This window comes from Rhinopithecus bieti, unplaced genomic scaffold, assembly GCF_001698545.2.
Source record: "Rhinopithecus bieti isolate Rb0 unplaced genomic scaffold, ASM169854v2 scaffold_42772, whole genome shotgun sequence".
Lineage (NCBI taxonomy): Eukaryota > Metazoa > Chordata > Mammalia > Primates > Cercopithecidae > Rhinopithecus > Rhinopithecus bieti.
This window is the reverse complement of record NW_016818842.1, coordinates 2537873-2558210: the sequence shown is the minus strand read 5'-3', so window position 1 is coordinate 2558210 and position 20338 is coordinate 2537873. Positions and strand designations below refer to the sequence as shown.

Below are 20338 nucleotides of genomic sequence, written 5' to 3'. Positions count from 1 at the left end.
GGTGTGAACTGCTGCACCTGGCCAGACTGATCTTTTATTTTTATTTTTATTTTTTTATTTTTTATTTTTTTTGAGATGGAGTCTTGCTCTGTCTCCCAGGCTGGAGTGCAGTGGCCGGATCTCAGCTCACCGCATGCTCCACCTCCGGGGTTTACGCCATTCTCCTGCCTCAGCCTCCTGAGTAGCTGGGACTACAGGCGCCCGCCACCTCGCCTGGCTAGTTTTTTGTATTTTTTAGTAGAGATGAGGTTTCACTGTGTTAGCCAGGATGGTCTCGATCTCCTGACCTCGTGATCTGCCCATCTCGGCCTCCCAAAGTGCTGGGATTACAGGCTTGAGCCACCGCGCCCGGCCAAGACTGATCTTTTAAAGAAGTGTATGTGAGCACAGCACTCCATGACTTAAAACCCTTAAGAGGACTACCATTTCTCTCAAGATAAAAGAACAAAATCCTTGTTGGGCACAGTGGCTCATGCCTGTAATCACTGCTTTGGGAAGCCGAGGTGGGAAGATCGCTTGAGGCCAGGAGTTCGAGACCATCCATAGGCAACATGGTGAGATCCCATCTCTACAAAAGATAAAATTAGCTGGGTGTGGTGGTGCACACCTGTAGTCCCAGCTACTTGGAGAGTGAAGTGGGAGGATTGCTTGAGCCCTGGAGTTCAAGCCTGCAATGAGCTATGATGGTGCCACTGCACTCCAGCCTGGGTGACAGAGTAAGACCTCATCAAAACAAAACAAAACAAACCATTATTGTGGCTTTGAGGCCTGGATCATACCTACATCACTTACTGTATTTGGCCAAACTGGCCCATTTCAGGTGCCCAAATACCCCATGTGCTTTCTTGCTTGGCTCTGGGACTAATGTGGTCACTGGTGCAGGGTGAGTGGCAGGTATTGTGAACCACATTGTGGACCTGGAGTTGCTAGGACCTTCTCTGCCATTGCACAGAAAAAGCCTCCCTGAGAACACAGCCATGGGAGGACACATGGCAGAGGAAGATAAGACAATACACAGAGACACATCATTATGGCCAGCGTTCGGGGCTCACGCCTGTAACCCCAAAACTTTGGGAGGCCGAGGCGGGCAGATCACCTAAGGTCAGGAGTTCGAGGCCAGCCTGGGCAACATGGTGAAACCCTCTACCAAAAATTCAAAAATTAGCCGGGCGTGGTGGCGGGCGCCTGTAGTCCCAGCTACTCGGGAAGCTGAGGCAGGAGAATGGCGTGAACCCAGGAGACGGAGGTTGCAGTGAGCTGATCGCGACACTGTGCGACAGAGTGAGACTCTTTATCTCAAAAAAAATTATATATATATATAATGACCAATACACATGTGAAGATATTCAACCTCAGTAACTGCAGTTAAACAGCAGTAAAATCCCATTGTTTGCCCATCAGATTGGCAAAGACTGAAGAACTAGAGAAGAAATGGCCAAACGGCTCGCAGAGTCGCACTCCCCACCCTGGCAGGTGCGCGATCACACACACTCCTTGCAGGGGGACTTCGACCGGCACTTCCGGTCCCGGAAGGTCGTGCTCTTTGACACCGGAAGTTCGGGCGTGCGCAAAGCCGGGTGCGCTTTGCGACAGAGCCGTAAAGGCGCGCGGGGATATGGGGCTGTACGCTGCCGCGGCAGGCGTGCTGGCAGGCGTGGAGAACCGCCAGGGCTCCATCAAGGGGCTGGTGTACTCCAGCAACTTCCAGGTAGCGGGCCCGGGCGCGAGAAGTAGGGGTGTGGGGTGAGGAACCCGGGGTGTGGGGTGGGAACCCGGGGTGGGGTCGGGGGGTGGAGTCCGGCGAGGAGGGCCGGCGGAGCCCCGGTCCCAGCCTGTCTCCCTCGGCCTTACAGAACGTGAAGCAGCTGTACGCGCTGGTGTGCGAAACGCAGCGCTACTCCGCCGTGCTGGATGCCGTGATCGCCAGCGCCGGCCTCCTCCGTGCGGAGAAGAAGCTGCGGCCGCACTTGGCCAAGGTGAGCGGAGCGGAGGGGCGGGGCGGGGAAGTGAACCCCGACGGTGTGCGCTTTGTCATCTGGTCTTAGCTATACTGCCGTGCACGGCGGGACTGGAGCAAGTCGCTCATCTGAAATGAGTATGAGCAGACCTTCCCTGGGTAGCGAATTGAGATGGGATGAAAATGCTTAAACTTAGAGTGTTTTGAAGAATTAAATAACCGAAGTACAAAGTAGTAGTGGCGGAGACTGTAAGGAAGTCGGGCGTGGCGGTGCGCACCTGTGGTCCCAGCTAGTCGGGAAGCTGAGGGGGGAGGATCACTTGAGCCCAGGAGTTCGAAGCTGTAGTAAGCTATGATCTGGCCACTGCACTTCAGCCTGGGCTACAGAGCTAGACCCCAATTGTTAAAACCCCAAACCCACGAAAGGGTAATGTTGGCAAGAAGTTGGGTGCAGAGGTCTACTGGTGAACATCTGTGGGGAAAGTGTCTGAGGCTGGGAAGCAAGATGCCAGGTTCTGATCCTGTTCTGTAGTTAATTTCTGGTGTGATCTTGGGTGAGGTACCCCACCTTTATCTGCCAGGTAATCTGTTAGCCATTCCAGTGCCGGGGCTCTGTTAGAGTTGGTTCTAAGGCATTTATGCGTCATGCTTAGGGCTTTTTTTGTTTTCTTGTTTGTTTCCTCATCCCCAGGTGCTAGTGTATGAGTTGTTGTTGGGAAAGGGCTTTCGAGGTGGTGGGGGCCGATGGAAGGCTCTATTGGGCCGGCACCAGGCGAGGCTCAGGGCTGAGTTGGCTCGGCTTAAGGTTCATCGGGGTGTGAGCCGGAATGAGGACCTGTTGGAAGTGGGATCCAGGCCTGGAGGAGGTGAGCTGGAAGGAGGTGGGGGATGGGGGAGGCGGGGAACTTTGCTTCTGCCTACTCACTGATCATTGTGTCCTAGTCTCCCAGCTGCCTCGATTTGTGCGTGTGAATACTCTCAAGACCTGCTCCGATGATGTAGTTGATTATTTCAAGAGACAAGGTTTCTCCTATCAGGGTCGGGCTTCCAGGTGAGAGCTTAGAGCCCTGGCTGTCCTCATCTAGGGAGGTGGGGTACTGGGAAGAGAAGTGGCTGGATAGTTGTGACTTTGCTCTCTGGGCTTTCTTCCTACCTTTCTAGCAGTTTCTTCATCTTCAAGGTTTGTCTTCCTCCCATCCCTTAAACATCGAACTCCTAGGAGTCCCATCCTACATTCTTTCTGGATCTCTGCTTTTTTTTCTCTAGCTTTAACTCCTGCCTCCGACCTGGTGATTCTCACTGCCCAGTGTAAACTTCCCTCCCTCCTCAGGTTCATACGAATGCACCACAGATGCCACAGTCGCTGCATTCGCTGTCTCTCCTCTCAGACTTTACACCTAGTGCATCCCCAGTTTAATCTAACAGATGTCCCATCATCCACCCATTTGATCAAGCCAGAAATTGAGTCATCCTAGGTACTTCCTTCCCCTCCCTCCAATCATTTACTCCCTCACCTTCAGCATCTTTCTCAGCTCCACTCCTTTCTCTCTTTTTTAAGACTGAGTCTCACTCTGTCATCCAGGCTGGAGTGCAGTGGCATGATCTTGGCTCACTGCCTACCAGGTTCAAGCGATCCTCCTGCCTCAGCCTCCCAAGTAGCTGGGATTAGAGGCTCCCACCACTATGCCCAGCTAATTTTTGTATTTTTAGTAGAGATGAGGTTTCACCATGTTGGCCAGGCTGGTCTCAAACTCCTGAACTCAGGTGATCTGCCCGCCTCGGCCTCCCAAAGTGTTGGGATTACAGGCGTGAGCCACCGCACCTGGCCTCTACTCCTTTCTCTTCATCCCCTTGGACACTGCCTAGGTTAAGCACTCATTTCTTATTGGGATGACCACAAGAACTTCCCAGACTGGTCCCTCTGCTTCCAGACTGTCTCACTGCATTTTCCTCCTTGAGGTTGACTGTAGGAAGCTCTAAAGGCAGATCTGATGCTGTTACTCCCCTGCTAAGCCCTTTCTTTTCTGAGATGGAGTTTCGCTCTTGTTGCCCAGGCTAGAGTGCAATGGCGCGATCTTGGCTCACTGCAACCTCTGCCTCCCAGGTTCAAGCAATTCTCCTGCCTTAGCCTCCTGAGTAGCTGGGATTACAGGGATGCAGCACCATGTCTGGCTAAATTTGTATTTTTAGTAGAGACGGGATTTCTCCATGTTGGTCAGGCTGGTCTCAAACTCCTGACTTCAGGTGATCCGCCTGCCTGGGCCTCCCAAAGTGCTGGGATTACAGGTGTGAGCCACTGCGCCCGGCCATGCTAAGCCCTTTCTTGGCTTCATTGTGCTGTCCCTCCTGCCTTCTCTCCAGGTCCATCTGCCACGGTGCTGTGTGCACCAGTGTGCCAGCAACAGTGGCTGGTCCCTGTCCCATGCCACTAGCACTGGGCTCACACCTGTCTCGCTTTGCCCTTTGGTGGCTCTGAGAAGCAGCCTTTGCCCTCTTCCTTTCCCTCACTCTTCGTAAGATCCTTTCTTCTGCCTCTACCATGTTGCTTGGACACCGGGCTGGAATAGCAGAGAACAGCTGCTTGCGTTTGAATTCCAGCTCTACCACTTTGATAGATTTCTGAACTGAGACATGTGACTCTCTAGGCCCATTTCTGCATGGATCGGGTAGAGTGGGCGGTACTCCTTTACTGAGTTACAGTGAATGTAGTTTTAACCTAAGCGCCTCACACTCCTCATTCATCAAGAATGAGCTCAGCTCTCACCTCCCTGCATCCCTTCACCTTTCTCGAAGGTTATGCTTCAACAGGAATAGCTAACATTTATTAATTTGTGCCAAGTAAGTATCTTGGATATATTGGCTCATTGAGTCCTCACACCTACTATTTTACAGAGATGCCAGTGGGCCTTGAGATTGAATCACTTGCCCAGGCTCCCACTGCTGGTCAACAGGAGAGGGGGCTCCTGAGCCATCAGTCTGGCTTGACAACCCATTCCCTCAACTGCGGATTCCGTAGGATTCCACAGCCTCTAGCTTATCACCCTGTTGATTTCTCCGTAGCTGTGGTAACATTTGTTTCATGTTGAAATGGGGCCTGGCAGGGAGAAATTCAGGAAATGATGAATGGTTCTTCTTCCCTGGCAGCCTCGATGACTTACGAGCCCTCAAGGGGAAGCATTTTCTCCTGGACCCCTTGATGCCGGAGCTGCTGGTATTTCCCGCCCAGACAGATCTGCATGAACACCCACTGTACCGGGCCGGACACCTCATTTTGCAGGACAGGGTAAGCAAGAGGAACAGAAAAGAGAAGAAAGTGTAGGCGTGGGAAGGGCCTAGCCTGGGGTCTCTGTTCAGCCGGCCCGTGCTCTGCCCGCCAGGCAAGCTGTCTCCCAGCCATGCTGCTGAACCCTCCTCCAGGCTCCCATGTCATTGATGCCTGTGCCGCTCCAGGCAATAAGACCAGTCACTTGGCTGCTCTTCTGAAGAACCAAGGGTGAGTGCCACGGTCAGGAGCGGGAGGAGGACATGGGGTGTGATTTCTATGCCTTTCAGTGGGTAATGAAGGCTGAAAGGATGGCGTCCGCTTACTCTTTCCTGCTGCACCAAAGCAGTTAATGGTATTTGGCCCAAGCTAAGCTTCCCCCACTGCAGGTGTGAGATGTGGATCCCTTAGCCCTTGGGGCAGAGACCCCAGGCCAGTTACCTCCGACTCTGGGCCCTTTAAACGTAGGCCATTTCGATATTGTGTGTCCTGGCTTAACCTGCACATTCTGGCTGGCTGTGACAGGCCCTTAGCTGCTCCATGCGTGCTCAGCTCACCCCTGCTCTGCCCTCTGCCCTAGGAAGATCTTTGCCTTTGACCTGGATGCCAAGCGGCTGGCATCAATGGCCACGCTGCTGGCCCGGGCTGGCATCTCCTGCTGTGAGCTGGCTGAGGAGGACTTCCTGGCGGTCTCCCCCTCAGAACCACGCTACCGTGAGGTCCACTACATCCTGCTGGATCCTTCCTGTAGTGGCTCGGGTGAGATGGGGAGAAAGCGTGGCCGAGGGACTCGTAGGTCCACAGCAGCCTAGACCCAGAGTCATCATTTGTTTTGGTCTTGGTTCTGACACTTTAATGGGCTGGGGTCCCTGTGGGAAAGGTTCTCTGTGAAGTGAGGATTTCAGGACTGAGGCAGCCTATGAAGCTGTGTAACCGAGACACGCTTTTCCTTAGGTATGCCGAGCAGACAGCTGGAGGAGCCCGGGGCAGGCACACCGAGCCCGGCGCGTCTGCATGCCCTGGCAGGGTTCCAGCAGCGAGCCCTGTGCCACGCGCTCACTTTCCCTTCCCTGAAGCGGCTCGTCTACTCCACGTGCTCCCTCTGCCAGGAGGAGAATGAAGACGTGGTGCGAGATGCACTGCAGCAGAACCCCGGTGCCTTCAGGTACGGGGCGTGCGCCAGGGTCGTGGGAGGGGGATGGGGTGAGCTGCTGTCTTACCCAGCACTAGGGCTGTTTCCCTCGCAGGCTAGCTCCTGCCCTGCCTGCCTGGCCCCACCGAGGCCTGAGCACGTTCCCGGGTGCCGAGCACTGCCTCCGGGCCTCCCCTGAGACCACGCTCAGCGGTGGCTTCTTCGTTGCCGTAATTGAACGGGTCGAGGTGCCGAGGTGAGTGAGTTGGGAGCATGTTTGGGAGATGCAGGATGGCACCAGCACATCTGACATCTACACTTCTCTAGTTCAGCCTCACAGGCCAAAGCATCAGCACCAGAATGCACACCCAGCCCAGCCCCAAAGAGAAAGAAGAGACAGCCAAAAGCCGGAGCCGGTGCTTGCACGCCGCCTTGCACATAGCGGAGGCTTCGGGCTGACTCCTTCCTGGTAGGAAAGGAAGACGCCTGTCCTCTCCATGGAGGACCCTGGGCCCTCACTGCACGCAGCAATTTGGGTTCTGAAAGGTTATTGGGTCCTTTCCTTGGGCTGTGTTCTTGCTGGTGAGAAAAGTGCCTGCAGAAATAAAATAAAATGCAGAACGTACACTATGGTAGATCACAGTTTTTTATTCTTAATGACATAAGCAGGAGAAAAATCTCACATTCATACTAGAAATTCCAACTAGACTCAACAGGAATGAAGTCTCTATTTGTAATGGAAAGTCCCAGCCTCCCGCTCCTGTCCAGTGCGCGTACTGTACACATCCACACTCACACTCACTCAGGGTTCCCGGACCGACTGTCCTGCCTGCGGAACTGAGGTAAACTAGCTCAGGTACTGACACTAGGAGGATCTACCTTACGTAAGGTACAGGTAGAAGCTTGATTTCTAGGCCCAGGCCCGGGCCCACCCTGACCCTCCAATCCTAACAGGTATTTAGGCTTGAGGTTCACTCCCTCCTCAGCTGCACACACAGCCGGGTATGAACACAGATCAGAGCTGTTCTGAGGGGTGGGAAGGAGCAGCCCCGCCACCGAACACTCACCCTCAGTCACAACGGGGAGGGGGCACCGGTTACATCTACATCACATTATTTATAAAATAAGAATTACATTTTATATAACGTGGCCAGAAGGAGCTCTAGTCCCCCAGGAAAGCTGCCCGGGACAGCATTTGAGCCTCTTCTTTGCACAGGCATAACTTAACTGTACAGCTAATTCCTAGTCAATAGCATTTATACTTAACCACCTCAATGAACCAAGCTTGAAGGAATTTAAAAGGCAATTTAGCTTAAATACAAAAATAAATTTTTGTTAAAAAATGTTTAAATATTTTTTTCTTTTAATTTAGACACACGCATTCATACTTCTCCCGAAGAGGTTGGGCATGGCAGCAAGGCTCTTGGGCCTGGGGTATGTGGTTTCAGAAGGAAGGAAGGAAAGGATGGGCTGCAGAGGAGGACCCTGTTTGGGAAAAACAGGATTTTAAAAATATGGTTCATTAATTTAGGTTTTCCAACATCTACTTTGGGTGATGTAGCCTCCAGTGAGGTCAGGTAAGTGGGACAGAAACAGCAGAGGGAAGAAGGGTCTTTGCTTCCCCCGGGCCCCATCCTCCCGGGCTGCCAGCCCTTGAAGTCAGAACACCATTGGAAAATTCAGGAGTCGGCACTTGTAGCCGTCAAGTGGTGCTACTTTCCACATTCAATTAGCGAGGCCCCAGAAAACTTGAAACAGGAAGTCCGGCACTACCAACATGCCGCCACTCATACAACTCAATTCTTCCTCCAAACTCGATTCAAAGAGCAATACACAGAGCGTCAGACAAAGGAACACAGGACAAGGCTTGAAACATACAATCCTGGAGAGGCAGACGAGGGCCCAGTGGGGCCAAAGGGTGGCTGGGCGAGGAGGCAGCTGAAGCAGCGGTGGGCATCCTGCCTGCTCCAAGAGCTTCTCCCTCCTGGAGCGAGGTATCTCACCCCTGGCTCTGCCAGGCTAACAGTCTTGAGCCACCAAGCTTTGAGGGGCCAAACTGGCAGAGGGTTGGAGATGAAACATTGATTCAGGCTTGGCAGGAAGAAAACGGCAGGAGCAGCACCCACTGGGGTCTCCAAGGCAAAGCTAGATTCAAGGGCATTTAAAAAGGAATCAATTCTGCAAGGAACTGGTGAGGGACACAGCAGCAAGAAATGGGGAAACAGAGTCCCCAGAAGGGACCAAAGGAAGAGAACCACTTCTCACAGCTAAGCCAAGCAAGGTCAAGCCTTAGGGATAACCCATTTCCCAAATCCCATCAGGTGCACACCAGCGATCCAGGCGGGCTGGACCCTGCACCCTCCAGCGACGACGGCTCTTGGGGAAAGGTGGAAGGGGGCGCCTGCCTAAGGGCGTGCTAAGCGGGAGTCAGGGCAGCGGACGCTATGTACAGGTGTTTCCTTAGTTCTCCAGCCTCCCCAGTGGAACTGTTCAAGTAGAGGTCCCGGGCTTTGGCCCTCCGCATCCTGCTTCCCCATCCCTGAGGCTTGTGCTTCCTCCAGGAGAAGGGAAAGGGCCCCAGGGCTGCCACTACCCCCTGGCGGCTGAAGCCAGAGAGCCGGGGTAGGTTTACTTTATGCAACTCGAAGGGTCAAAGGCTCTTCCCAGCAGGTGCCAAGGTCCAGATTGAGGGAAGGGGTTGGGGGAACAGGGACGGGACAAAGGCTATTTTTTGCGGGTGTGCTGCCTTCGGGCCTGCAGTCGCTGTCGAGCCCCTGGGGTCTTGGATCCCGCACCAATGGAAAATGAAGGGGCCGCCGATCCTGGAAAGATTCAAAAAGACCTCATCAGGGAAGCTGCTACCTGAGACTCCGGCCCTAGGGGCCCCAACCTCTGGAAGGCTAGGCCAGTAACACACACAGGGTGCTTCAATAGGGCTTTCCCCGCTGCATCAGAAACGCCGTACGGGAGGAGCCTCCTGAAATGCAAACTCCCAGAGAGTCTCAGAGCAAGGCCCACGAATCTATTTTTACCTGGCTTCCCATGGGACGGCAAAGTTCTGCCCCGGACGGCTCCTCTCTGATCTCTGCCATCCAACTCCCATCCCTGGGCTGTGCTGGACTCCTAACCTGAATTGTCTTTCCTGTGCTGTACCTGATCTTCACCGGGCCTCAGAGGGCCAGGAGCCTGCCACTCCACCCAAACCCTCCTCAGACAGAGGAGCAGGGCCACAGGGCCGCTTGCTGCTTACCAAACGGTCCAATGCCAACAAAGCCTTGGGCAGGTGCTGAGGATGCCCCAAAGGAGAGGCTGCTGCCTGATGTGCCCACTCCAGGCGCAGGGGTGTTCTGACCAAAGGTGGGAGTGGCGGTCCCTGGAATGAAGAGAACAGAGAGCTGCAGAGAGCTGGCCAGTCAGCAGAGGGCGGGGGCAGGCGAGGAACCGGGCAGGAGCCTGCACTCTGCAGGGCACCTCCCACAGGGCCCTCAGCCCCATTCCTGCTCCTTGGGCACTCCTTCATCAGCAACTGAGCCAGACAACCAAGTCTTCATGCCTGGTGCCCCAGCTCAGCCTGCTTCTCCCACCTGCTAATGGCCATGCCATGGCAGAGAAAAAGCCCTCCTGCCCCGCAGCCACCTCGTGGGCCTCCTGACCAGCACTGTAGAGGGGAGTACTCTGGGGCCCCCGCCTCCTAGTGTACCCGGGTTGGCCACCTCCTCTCTTCAGGCCTCTTCCCCCTAGCCACTGTCCCTCCCCTCTGAAGCCTGCTCTGTCCACCCCTCATCTTTTGTGATGTCCCCTGGTGCCCTCCCTCCCTGGCCTGGGCCTGACTGGCTCTGGCTGCCTGCCTGATGCCCTCTCTGGCAGCCCCTCTGCAGGGAAGGCTGCTCTCAGGGCTTGGCCTCCGGCCCGGGCAGGGGAGGCTCCCTATGCTTCCACGCTGCTTCCACACAGCTTCTCTTCCTTCCCTAAATACCGTAACTCAAGTTTGGATCATCACTTTATTCTAATCCGCCATGTCCTTGTGTCACCTGTCAAATGCCAGGTCACTTCCCGATTCACAGAGGACCCTTGGCTCACTGGCCTCCTCCCCATCACCATGTGTGGTGACCTCACCCTGTGAGGCTGACTGATAGTCCTCTCAGCCCCTCGACCTTGCCACCCCCATGACCTCCTCTCCCTGACCCCTGCCACCATTCCTGTGGTCACACTGTCACCACAACTGCTCCGGCTCCTCAATCTCCTGCAGGCACCACCCCTCCTGCATCTGACTTCACCTGCTCTCCACTCCTGCACCCGCTGAGCCACAGTGGGGCACTGACCCGCTGCCCCTCTTGCGTTGCTTGCTGGGGTCTCCATGGCAGGGTGGCACCAGCTGTCCACTGACCTTAGGTCTACACCCACAGTGTCGCTGGGAAACACACACATCATGCTAACTGGCCTCACTTTAACTTCACAATCACCATTTTCCAGCCCACAAACTGCCTGGAAAGTGATTACACTTTTTAATACGATGTTCCTTTCCCCACTGTCCAAAATGACTATTTCAAAAGGCCCCTTTTTTTTTTTTTTTTTTTTTCTGAGACAGTCTCGCTCTGTCGCCCAGGCTGGAGTGCAGTGGCCGGATCTCAGCTCACTGCAAGCTCTGCCTCCCGGGTTCGCGCCATTCTCCTGCCTCAGCCTCCCGCATAGCTGGGACTACAGGCGCCCGCCACCTCGCCCGGCTAAATTTTTGTATTTTTAGTAGAGACGGGGTTTCACCGTGTTAGCCAGGATGGTCTCGATCTCCTGACCTCGTGATCCGCCTGTCTCGGCCTCCCAAAGTGCTGGGATTACAGGCTTGAGCCACCGCGCCTGGCCCAAAAGGCCCTTTTATACACTTTATCCCGACCCTCTCTCTCCCAGATTTTCTCTCCTACTTCATGAAGAAAACAGAACCCATGAAGTCTACATTCATCTTCCACACAGGAGGAACCATCCCTGCATCCTTCTGCCTGATTCTGCAATGATTTTCCTCAACACTTAAGACCCAAACACCCAGCCCTGGCCACAAACAATCGTCGCCTCTTGGCCTCCTTCCACACCACTGCCTCTGCTTTTCACCCTCCTGCCACGCTTGCCTTTGCTCTGTTCCTGAACATACCAAACATATTTCTGCCTCTGGGCTTTTGCATGCACCATCCTGTGCGTGAAAAGCATGTCCACTTGTGCTGTGCCCACCCCCACCCCACGCTTACTCAGCTTACTTTTTTTTGTTTTTTGAGACAGTCTTGCTGTCACCCAGGCTGGCTACAGTGACATGATCTTGGCTCACTGCAACCTCCACCTTCTGGGTTCAAACCATTCTTGTGCCTCAGCCTCCCGAGTAGCCAGGATTACAGGTGGGTACCACCACACCTGGCTAATTTTTTGGTATTTTTAGTAAAGACAGGGTTTCGCCAAGTTGCCCAGGCTGGTCTCGAACTCCTGGCCTCAAAAGATCCACCCTCCTTGGCCTCCCAAAATGTTGGGATTACAAGTGTAAGCCACTACACCCAACCCTCAGCTTGCAATTGTTACTCAGAAGGGCCTTCTTTGACCAGCTAAATCCACAACAGCTCCTCCAGTCCTTATTACATGTTAGCAAAACATGTATCATGCCCTGTCATTTCATTTAGTTCTATATTCAGTGCCTCTCTTTACTGCCACATCATGAGCTCCCTGAGAAGGCAGGCTGCGCAGGCACAACTCTTCAGTGTCCGGTCTGGCAGCCCAAGTCCACACCCCTCCTTACCTCCAAACACAGGTTTGCTCTCAGGCGTGCTGCCCACGTTGAAGGCAAACGGTGTACTCTGGCTGGTGGTGCCCAGGGCATTCTGACCTAAGCCCCCTGCAAAGGGAGTGGAGGTGGCTGTGGTCCCACTCTGTCCCGCTCCAAAGCTGAAAGCTCCAGAGGTGGTGCTGGAGCCTGGGGTGGCCACATTGATCCCAAAGCTCCCACTGCCAGCTGGGGCCGCCGAGCCCCCAAATGTGAAGGGTGATGGTGTTGTGCTGCCGAACACCGAGCTGCTGCTCCCGCTGCTGGCGGTCTGCGTGGTGGCTCCAAAGCCGGAGCTGGTGGCTGCACCGAAGGAGAAGACAGCAGTGGAGCTGCCAAAGGCGGGCTGTGAGCTGGCGGGAGTGCCAAAGGCCGAAGCCGTGGCTTTCAACCCAAATGCTGAGTGCGTGGCACCACCAAAGGTAGGATGGATGGGTGTAGGCACGTGCGCAGGCACGATCTTGATCGTGGACGCAGGTGCAGGTGTGGGTGCAGCAGCTGGGGCCGGGGCTGCAGAGTTTCCAAAAGTGAAAGAGCTGCCAAAGTTGGGGGCAAGGGCCGGCTTGGCGGCCCCCGGCGGCTGCCCCTCAGCAGCCCCAAATGCAGGCTGGGGGTTGGCTCCTGGATATGATGGGAGTGGGGTCTTGGCGCTTGAGCCAAAGGGAATGTTGAATGTGGGGGTGCTTGTGTTACTGAACGTCAGAGTGGGCTGGCTGCTGGTGGCCGGGGCGGAAGTGGTAAGGGTGCTGCCAAAAGCACTAAAGCTGGAAGCGCTGCTGCTGGTGGCCGTTGGCATGGCAGTGGGCAGGGACTGGCTAAAGGTGGTGACTGTGGTGGTTGCGGGCAGGGCAGGAGGTTTGCCAAACTGGAATATGGAGCCCATGGCCGGGGTGAAGCTGGCAGCAGAGGCCTGGGGCGCCCCAAAGAGGAAAGGCTGTGAGGTGGCAGTGGCGGTGCTGGTCGTGGCGCTCACACTGCTGCTGCTCACACTGTTTACACCAAAGCCAAACGCAGGCTTCACAGCAGAGTCTGCAGATGGACTGGTGGTGGTGACGGGAGCCACGGCAGAGGTGGCGGTGGCCAGACCAGTGAAGAGCGGGGCAGTTGTGGTGGGAGCAGTGGTGGGAGTAGTTGTCTGCTTGAAGAAGGGAGCAGACAAGGGCAAAGATGCAGGTGGCCCCATGCTGCTAAAGATAGGCTGGAAGGTTGGGGCTGTGGTGCTGGTGGTCGTGGGGAGGGAGGAGCTGGAGGGCGCTGTGGCTGTGACTGAAGGGCCAGGCGGTGTGGGGCCTTCCTTCTCACTCTTGGGTGGGGCCATGAAAATGGGCTTGAACATGGGAGATGCTGAAGACGCGGCAGGGGCGGCAGGGCTGGAAGATGAGGTGCTCTGTGTTCCAAACAGGAAGCTTTGCTTGGGGGCGGGGGACGGGGCAGATGTGGCTTGGGGTTTGGCAGCCGTCTCTGCCTGAAGGGTTGGAGGTGACTTGGTATCAGTGGCTGGTACCGTGGATGGAGCAGGGATCAGCCCCAGCAAAGTGGTTGGGGGTTTGGAGTCTAAGGAGGGGCTGGGGAGGGGCCCTGGCAGCCCTGACTGTGGTAAGCCCAGCGGGGGCAGGAGGCTGGGCGTCTTTGGAGGCGAGGGGGCCTCAGTGGTTGCTGCTCCAGCAGATTCTGGAAGAAGAATAGAAAATGTGAATTTGGAATAAATACTTCGAAGATGATGGTATTCAGTATTTCAGTATCCTCCCCACGCCTACCACAGAGCCTGGGATCCAAGAGTCAGTCAAAAAACTCAGCTAAGCCTACACTACAGGCCTGTACAGTCAATCAAGGACGTGTTCATTATTTCTACCACACAGATCATCAGACAGAGGAGGATAAAATGGGGCCTAAATGGGGGCCTAATGTGTAGAGATTAAGACAATCCAATTGTCTGAACTCTGAAGTTCACGTACGAATCTAGATATACTTTATTTTTCGCCTACTAAGCTCACCTGCCAAGCGCGAAGAGCATGCAAGTCTGAATGGGGAAGTCTCTGCCCTTGAGCAGGGAGGGGAGTATGATTCCCAGGGGATTCCCAGGTTACCGTCTGATAAAGACTGTGAGCGCACAGGGCCATGAAGGCCTGGGCTGGGAACACCAGCAGCCCTCGAAGTGCTGGAGGAAAAGGAAGCAGTGCTGTTCTGGACTGGTGGTTCTGATAGGCAAGGATATCCTGACCACACCACCCACATTCACACTTCAGAGGCGCTACACCGGGAAGATCATTCTCATCTGACAGATGAGGAAGGAGAGGCTCAGGGCAGCTACAAGCCAGGCTTCAGATCCTAAGTGTCGCAGCACCCCTTCCCTAACACTCCCTGATGCAGGCTCCGGCGCGTTAAACGTGGGCCCACTCCGGTGTGTTGAGTCAGGGTGCGTTTGGCCTGCAGAGCAATCTCCAGTGACTGACAGGCATGACGCCCTTACTCTAACTCAAGCAGGGGATGCTAATCAGAAGGCTGGATCCAAGGGCCCCACTCCAGCTCACCTGGGCAAGGTGGCAGGCTCGGGGGACTCTGCATCTTCTTCAAGCTCTCTAACAGTGGGTTGGTGCTTGGGCCCGGGAGGGAGGTGGGTGGGGAGGCAGTTGCAGCAGCAGGCAGGGTAAAAGTAAATGAAGGCTGAGTGGTAGGTGGGGTCTCAGTGACAGAGTTTGAGGCAGCATCTAAGAAAGAAAGAGAGGTGAAGCAGTCCTGGCTTGTCTGGGACTTCTTTCCAGATGCCTGTTGGAGAGCAGGGTCTCAGCACAGCTCACAGAGGACTGCCTGCCCTCAACTGCAGTGGTCCCTGCTGTCCCGTGAAGACCAACACAGATTTCTCAGGTGAGAAAGAGCACAAGAAAACATGGAACCCTACTTGGAATTTTCCCAGAGAAACCATTTTTTCAAACACCAAAATAAAACCAAAGAAAACAAGACACCTGACACCTCTCGAGTTTGCAACGATCTGTGCTCCTTACCACTCTTGTCCTCCAAGGCCTTGTTGAACCACTGTAATGAAGCCTTCTTCTCTAAGTCTAGGTCCTCGGCAGTGATCGAATAGCCAAGCTGGGGAGGTGGAGGCTACCAAAGAGAAAAAGAAGAAGTCAGGCCAATCAGAAAAAAAGGGAAGGCTGGGCACGGTGGCTCACATCTGTAATCTTAGCCCTTTGGGAGGCTGAGCCAGCTGGATCACTTGAGGTCAGGAGTTTGAGGTCGACCTGGCCAACATGGTGAAACCCCATCTCTACTAAAAAATACAAAAAATCAGCCAGGCGTGGTAGCGTGCGCCTGTAATCCCAGCTACTTGGGAGGCTGAGGCAGGAGAACTGCTTGAACCCAGGAGGCACAGGTAACAGCCAAAATAGAGCCACTGCACTCCAGCCTGGGTGACAGAGTGATGCTGTTTCAAAAAACAAAAACAAAATAGAAAAAACTAGAAGAAACTTGTCCTTAGTGTTCCTAAGACTTAGGAGAGCTAAGCCGGGAGGGCAGGAGTAGATGGACAAGACCATACCAAGGTCAGCTGTTCCCCTCGCCGAGAAGGCAGCAGCTGAATTTTCCGCTTACGCTGCCCAGAGCTGCCAGGTGTAGACTGAGAATTCGAGTTCTGTTTCTTCCTTGGGGTTGTATCTGCAACTAAAGAAAGAAATCAAGACTTGTTTGCTTTCTTCCGTCTTCCAGAAATGGATGGTTTTGTCTACCCACTTCGTATTTAACACTGAGTTTTCACTGGGTATTTCTGAAAAGATTCGATCTTCTTTGGTTTGGTTGCTTGGATGGTGTCTGCAAGATTAAGGCGCGCACACAAACCGCTTACTGCGCCGTCATTACCGAGATTACCCACAGGTGACTCAAACTGAGCTTATCTCCATCCAGTCGTTAATACCCATCTGTAACCTTTCTCTCTCATCAGACTATAAACTTCTGAAGGAGAAGAAATTTCTCCTTGTATCTAGCATGCCTTAGACATAGTAATGCTCGAGACATTTTCCCAATAGGTATTAACCTCTATATCCTCCACAAACACCTCCACCACCAGCAGCAGCAGCCCCTCCTCCTGGCTCAGCAACCTACCCTTTTCTCCCTGGGACTCCTTGTCCGCCGCCAATGGAGTTGAGGAACTGGAATGATGACATAACTCCTCTTCTCTGTGGGCAGAAAAGGAACAGTTTAGTCTAGAAAGACTTCTCGGCCGAAGTATTAAATAATTTCTCACACCCTCCTAACTACCAAGTGGCCAATCTCTAAAACAACCATAATTTAAGATCTCAGCATGCCAGGATAAAAAAAGTCAAAACGAAATTCCAACAGAATGAAGGGAGGCTATTCACAGAGGCCATGGAGACAGCTTTTGTCTTAAAACAAGCACAAAACAATAATCTTCAAATCTTACTTACAACCTACCAAGTTCCTGGGAGTTCTAGACACACGTGATCCCTGAGGGAGTGGCGTTCCAGCCAACTGCCAGCACCCAGGGGGTCAGCTAGAGCCAAGAACCTGAAGGCAACTGCCCACTGACTTGACTCTGCTCTCCACTCTGCATGGCCTCTGTGCTTGCACCTGATCCCTCATGCTGGAGTGGGAGGCGACAGCCAGAGGCCACTGGAGTCAGTATCCAAGACTGTAGGGATGACAGCGGTTCGGGTGGGTGCTGCGGTGTCCCTCTTGATTCTCCAAGTCACAGCCGCACAAAGCCTAAGAGCCAGGTTCATTTCCCACCTTTCCTCACCCCCATCTGTCCACGCAGCAAATGAAAACTGCAGGAGAATGCCGAGTACCTTATTTTCTTTGCTGGCCTCTCTGGTGTCTGGGAGCGGGATGAGGCTGGGCTAGAGAAGGGTGATGAACTGGGGCCACTTCTCTTCCAGAGCTAAAAATCAAGAGGGACATGACTGAGCCTGCTGATAACTTAGCATCTGACCTTCAACATGACAAAGTCTCTTTTTAAGTAACTAAAAAAATATTTTTTGTGGTTATATGGTTAGTCATGCCTGTAATCCCAGCACACTGGGAGGCCAAGGTGGATCGCTTGAGTCCAGGAGTTTGAGACCAGCCTGGGTAACATAGCGAGATGCTTGTCTCTACAAAAAATTGAAAAATCAGTTGGGTGTGGTGGTTTGCATCTGTGGTCCCAACTACTCAGGAGGCTGCAGTGAGCTGAGATTGCCCCACTGCACTGCCAGCCTGGGTGACAGAGCGAGACCCTGTATCAAAAAGAAAAAAAGAAAAAAATTTGTTTGTGAAGAAAGAGCCCTGAAAAGAAAGTCAACTGCCAGTATTAATTATGAAAGCAAAAAAAAGAAGTCTATAAAAGTAATGGAATGTGAATAAAGGTAGAAAGGATGGACGCACTTTTTGCATGTATTAAGTGGAACGTTAGACTCAGTAATGAAGCGTCAGGACACATTCAAACCTATGCTAGACTCTCTATGGAAAGGACAGAAGTAAATTAAAGATAACCCAGTAAACTAATTTAGTTTTGCTTTCATTAAATTTTCAATTTTAATTTACTAACTTCATTTTAAAAATATGCCGTCATAGCATTTATGACTTTTGCAACAACTAGCATTTATCATCATGTGATGATTACCTATACATCTTCTACCAGGCGACTTCTTGACAGCAAAGATGGTGTTTTCATCTCTGCTTCCTCCACAGACCAGCAGCAAAGTAGCTGGCATAGAGCGGACATTGCAAATAGTCTCCTAAGTGCTGAGCCTAATTACAAAGCCACTAAACTGTCACCTCAGACCGTCTTTCCTGCTTGAAAAGCTGCTAGTGATTTCTCAGGAGTTTGAAACCAGCCCAGGCAACATAGTGAGTCCGTGTCTCCACTATAAGTTTTTAAAAATTAGCTAGGTGTGGTGATGCATGCCTGTGCTCCCAGTACCAGCTACATCACATAAGTACAAACAGGAAGCCAACAATGCTCAATAAGAGTTCAAAAGCGAAAAGAGGAAGCTTCAGACAAGTGGTAAGCAGCGGAACAGTTTGGTGAGGCTACCATCAGAAAGCCGGGCCTGGGAGGAGCTTGAGAAAACTGCTCACCACAATAACAGTTGAAGTTATGCTCAAACAGCAAGAAAGGCTAGAGCACATGGTTTAAAAAACATGGGATTACAGGCATATAAAAGAGCAGAATACAAAAATTCACCAAAGTGATCCAAAGATTGAATATATAAGCGGCATTTTCAATCACTTCAGATCCCTGACACTAGCTTGCTGGTTCTCACACGACTGCTCATCAGTCACCTGTGGAACTTTTTTTTTTTTTTGAGATGGAGTCTTGCTCTGTCGCCAGGCTGGAGTGCAGTGGCACGATCTCAGCTCACTGTAACCTCTGCCCCCTTGTTCAAGCGATTCTCCTGCCTCAGCCTCCTGAATAGCTAGGACTACAGGAGCATGCCATCACATCCCCCTAATTTTTGTATTTTCAGTAGAGACGGGGTTTCACCATGTTGGCCAGCATGGTCTTGATCTCTTGACCTCATGATCTGCCCGCCTTGGCCTCCCAACATGCTGGGATTACAGGTGTAAGCCACCACGCCTAGCCACCCGTGGAACTTTAAAAGCACACAGATGGCCAAGTGCAGTGGCTCACGCCTGTCATCCTAGTACTCTGGGAGACTGAGGCAGGAGAACTGCTTGACCCCAGGAGTTTCAGACCAGCCTGGGCAACATAGCAAGACCCTATCTGTAGTTAAAGCAATAAAATTAAAACAAACAAAAACATAAGCCCTGCATTTTTCTTCACAATGTGCTCCAGACACTGAGGGATATACATCACTGAGCAAGCAAAGGTTTTCAGAAATGCCAAAGGGGCTGGATGAGGTGACTCACACCTGTAATCCCAGCACTTCGGGAGGCTGAGGCAGGAGGATCACCTGAGGTCAGGAGTTTGAGACCAGCATGGCAACATGGTGGAAACCTTATCTCTACTAGAAATACAAAAATTAGCCAGGTATGGTGGTGCACACCTATAATCCCAACACTTTGGGAGGCCAAGGTGAGAGGATCACTTGAGCCCAAGAGTTTTGAGACCAGTCTAGGTAACATAGTGAGGTCTCATCTCTACCAAGGAAAAAAAAAAAAAAGAAATGCCAAAGGAGACTGTAATGATTAGCTAGGATTAGAAGACGACTGGACAACTAGTTTAACAATTGGGGAAAAAAGTATTACTCCTCTACCTCATTGACTGTACATACACACTCATTTCAGATATAACAAGACAAGGATGTTTATTATCATGTCTATTCACCTTAAAGTCCTAGCCAAGTGCAATAAGACATAAACAGAATAAGATTGCAGAGGAAGAGAAAAACTCATTATCATACACATAAGTGTATATACTAAAATCCTAAAGAACACACAGATTTAGCAAACTTTCTGAATACAAAATCAGTTGTATTTCTACACATCAGCACAATCACATTTTGAAGGCACTATTTATAACAGCATCAAAACCACATACCTAGGGCCAGGCGCCGTGGCTCACGCCTGTAATTCCAACACTCTGGGAGGCAAAGGCAGGTGGATCACTTGAGGTCAGAAGTTTGAGACCGGCCTGGCCAACAAGGTGAAACCCTGTCTCTACTAAAACTACAAAAATTAGCCAGGTGTGGTGGTGCGTGCGTATAATCTCAGCTACTTGGCAGGCTGAGGCAGGAGAATAACTTGAACCTGGGAGGTGGAGGCTGCAGTGAGCCGAGATTGTGCCACTGCACTCCAGCCTGGGAGACAGAGTGAGACTCCATCTCAAAAAACAAAACAAAACAAAAACCAGATACCTAGAAATGAATCTAATAAAAGAGAAGTAAAACCTCTACAGAGAATTAGAGATGATGTAAATAAATGAAGGAGGTGGGACATGGCCTACAATCCCAGCACTCAGGGAGGCGAAGGTGGGAAGATTGCTTGAGTTCAGGGTTTGAGACCAGCCCAGGCAACATAGTGAGACCGTGTCTCCACGATAAGTTTTTAAAAATTAGCTAGGTGTGGTGATGCATGCCTGTGCTCCCAGCTACTCAAGAGGCTGAGGCAGGAGAATGGCTTGAGCCTGGGAGCTCGAGGCAGTAGTGAGCTATGATCATGCCACTGCACTCCAGCCTGGGCCACAGAGCAAGAACGACATTCATGTTCATAGATTAGAAGTAAACAAGGTCAATA

At 52.5% G+C, this 20338-nt stretch overlaps 2 protein-coding genes across 4 annotated transcripts in view; one reads left to right on the top strand and one right to left on the bottom strand.

Annotated features, from left to right (window-relative positions):
* Positions 1–1544: 1544 nt before the first annotated feature.
* Positions 1545–7685, top strand: NSUN5 (NOP2/Sun RNA methyltransferase 5). Of its 2 annotated transcripts, none has more exons than XM_017857667.1 (10): positions 1545–1708; positions 1854–1976; positions 2649–2823; positions 2900–3008; positions 5102–5240; positions 5335–5450; positions 5800–5978; positions 6174–6384; positions 6467–6607; positions 6679–7685. In XM_017857667.1, exons 1-10 carry the CDS (start codon positions 1616–1618, stop codon positions 6791–6793), a joined length of 1401 nt encoding a protein of 466 aa, XP_017713156.1. In that variant the 5' UTR covers positions 1545–1615; the 3' UTR covers positions 6794–7685. The 2 variants fall into 2 exon arrangements, with proteins under 2 accessions (XP_017713156.1, XP_017713155.1); XM_017857666.1 differs by having other exon boundaries at positions 6684–6981.
* Positions 6985–20338, bottom strand: part of POM121C (POM121 transmembrane nucleoporin C) — a 60925-nt gene continuing 47571 nt past the window's right edge. For both annotated transcript variants that reach the window (XM_017857665.1, XM_017857664.1), the window contains exons 6-13: positions 16951–17042; positions 16247–16320; positions 15687–15808; positions 15151–15253; positions 14680–14856; positions 12125–13819; positions 9602–9724; positions 6985–9173 (exon numbers count right to left, since the gene is read on the bottom strand). In XM_017857665.1, the coding sequence (XP_017713154.1) occupies positions 9076–9173; positions 9602–9724; positions 12125–13819; positions 14680–14856; positions 15151–15253; positions 15687–15808; positions 16247–16320; positions 16951–17042 (2484 nt within the window). In that variant the 3' untranslated portion in view covers positions 6985–9075. The remainder of the gene's footprint in view (positions 9174–9601; positions 9725–12124; positions 13820–14679; positions 14857–15150; positions 15254–15686; positions 15809–16246; positions 16321–16950; positions 17043–20338) is intronic.

Coding starts and splice junctions, on each gene's coding strand:
- NSUN5 (XM_017857666.1), top strand. CDS start 1,616: ATGGGGCTGTACGCTGCCGCGGCAGGCGTGCTGGCAGGCGTGGAGAAC. Junction 1,709..1,853: donor TGTACTCCAGCAACTTCCAG/GTAGCGGGCCCG, acceptor TCGGCCTTACAG/AACGTGAAGCAGCTGTACGC. Junction 1,977..2,648: donor TGCGGCCGCACTTGGCCAAG/GTGAGCGGAGCG, acceptor CCTCATCCCCAG/GTGCTAGTGTATGAGTTGTT.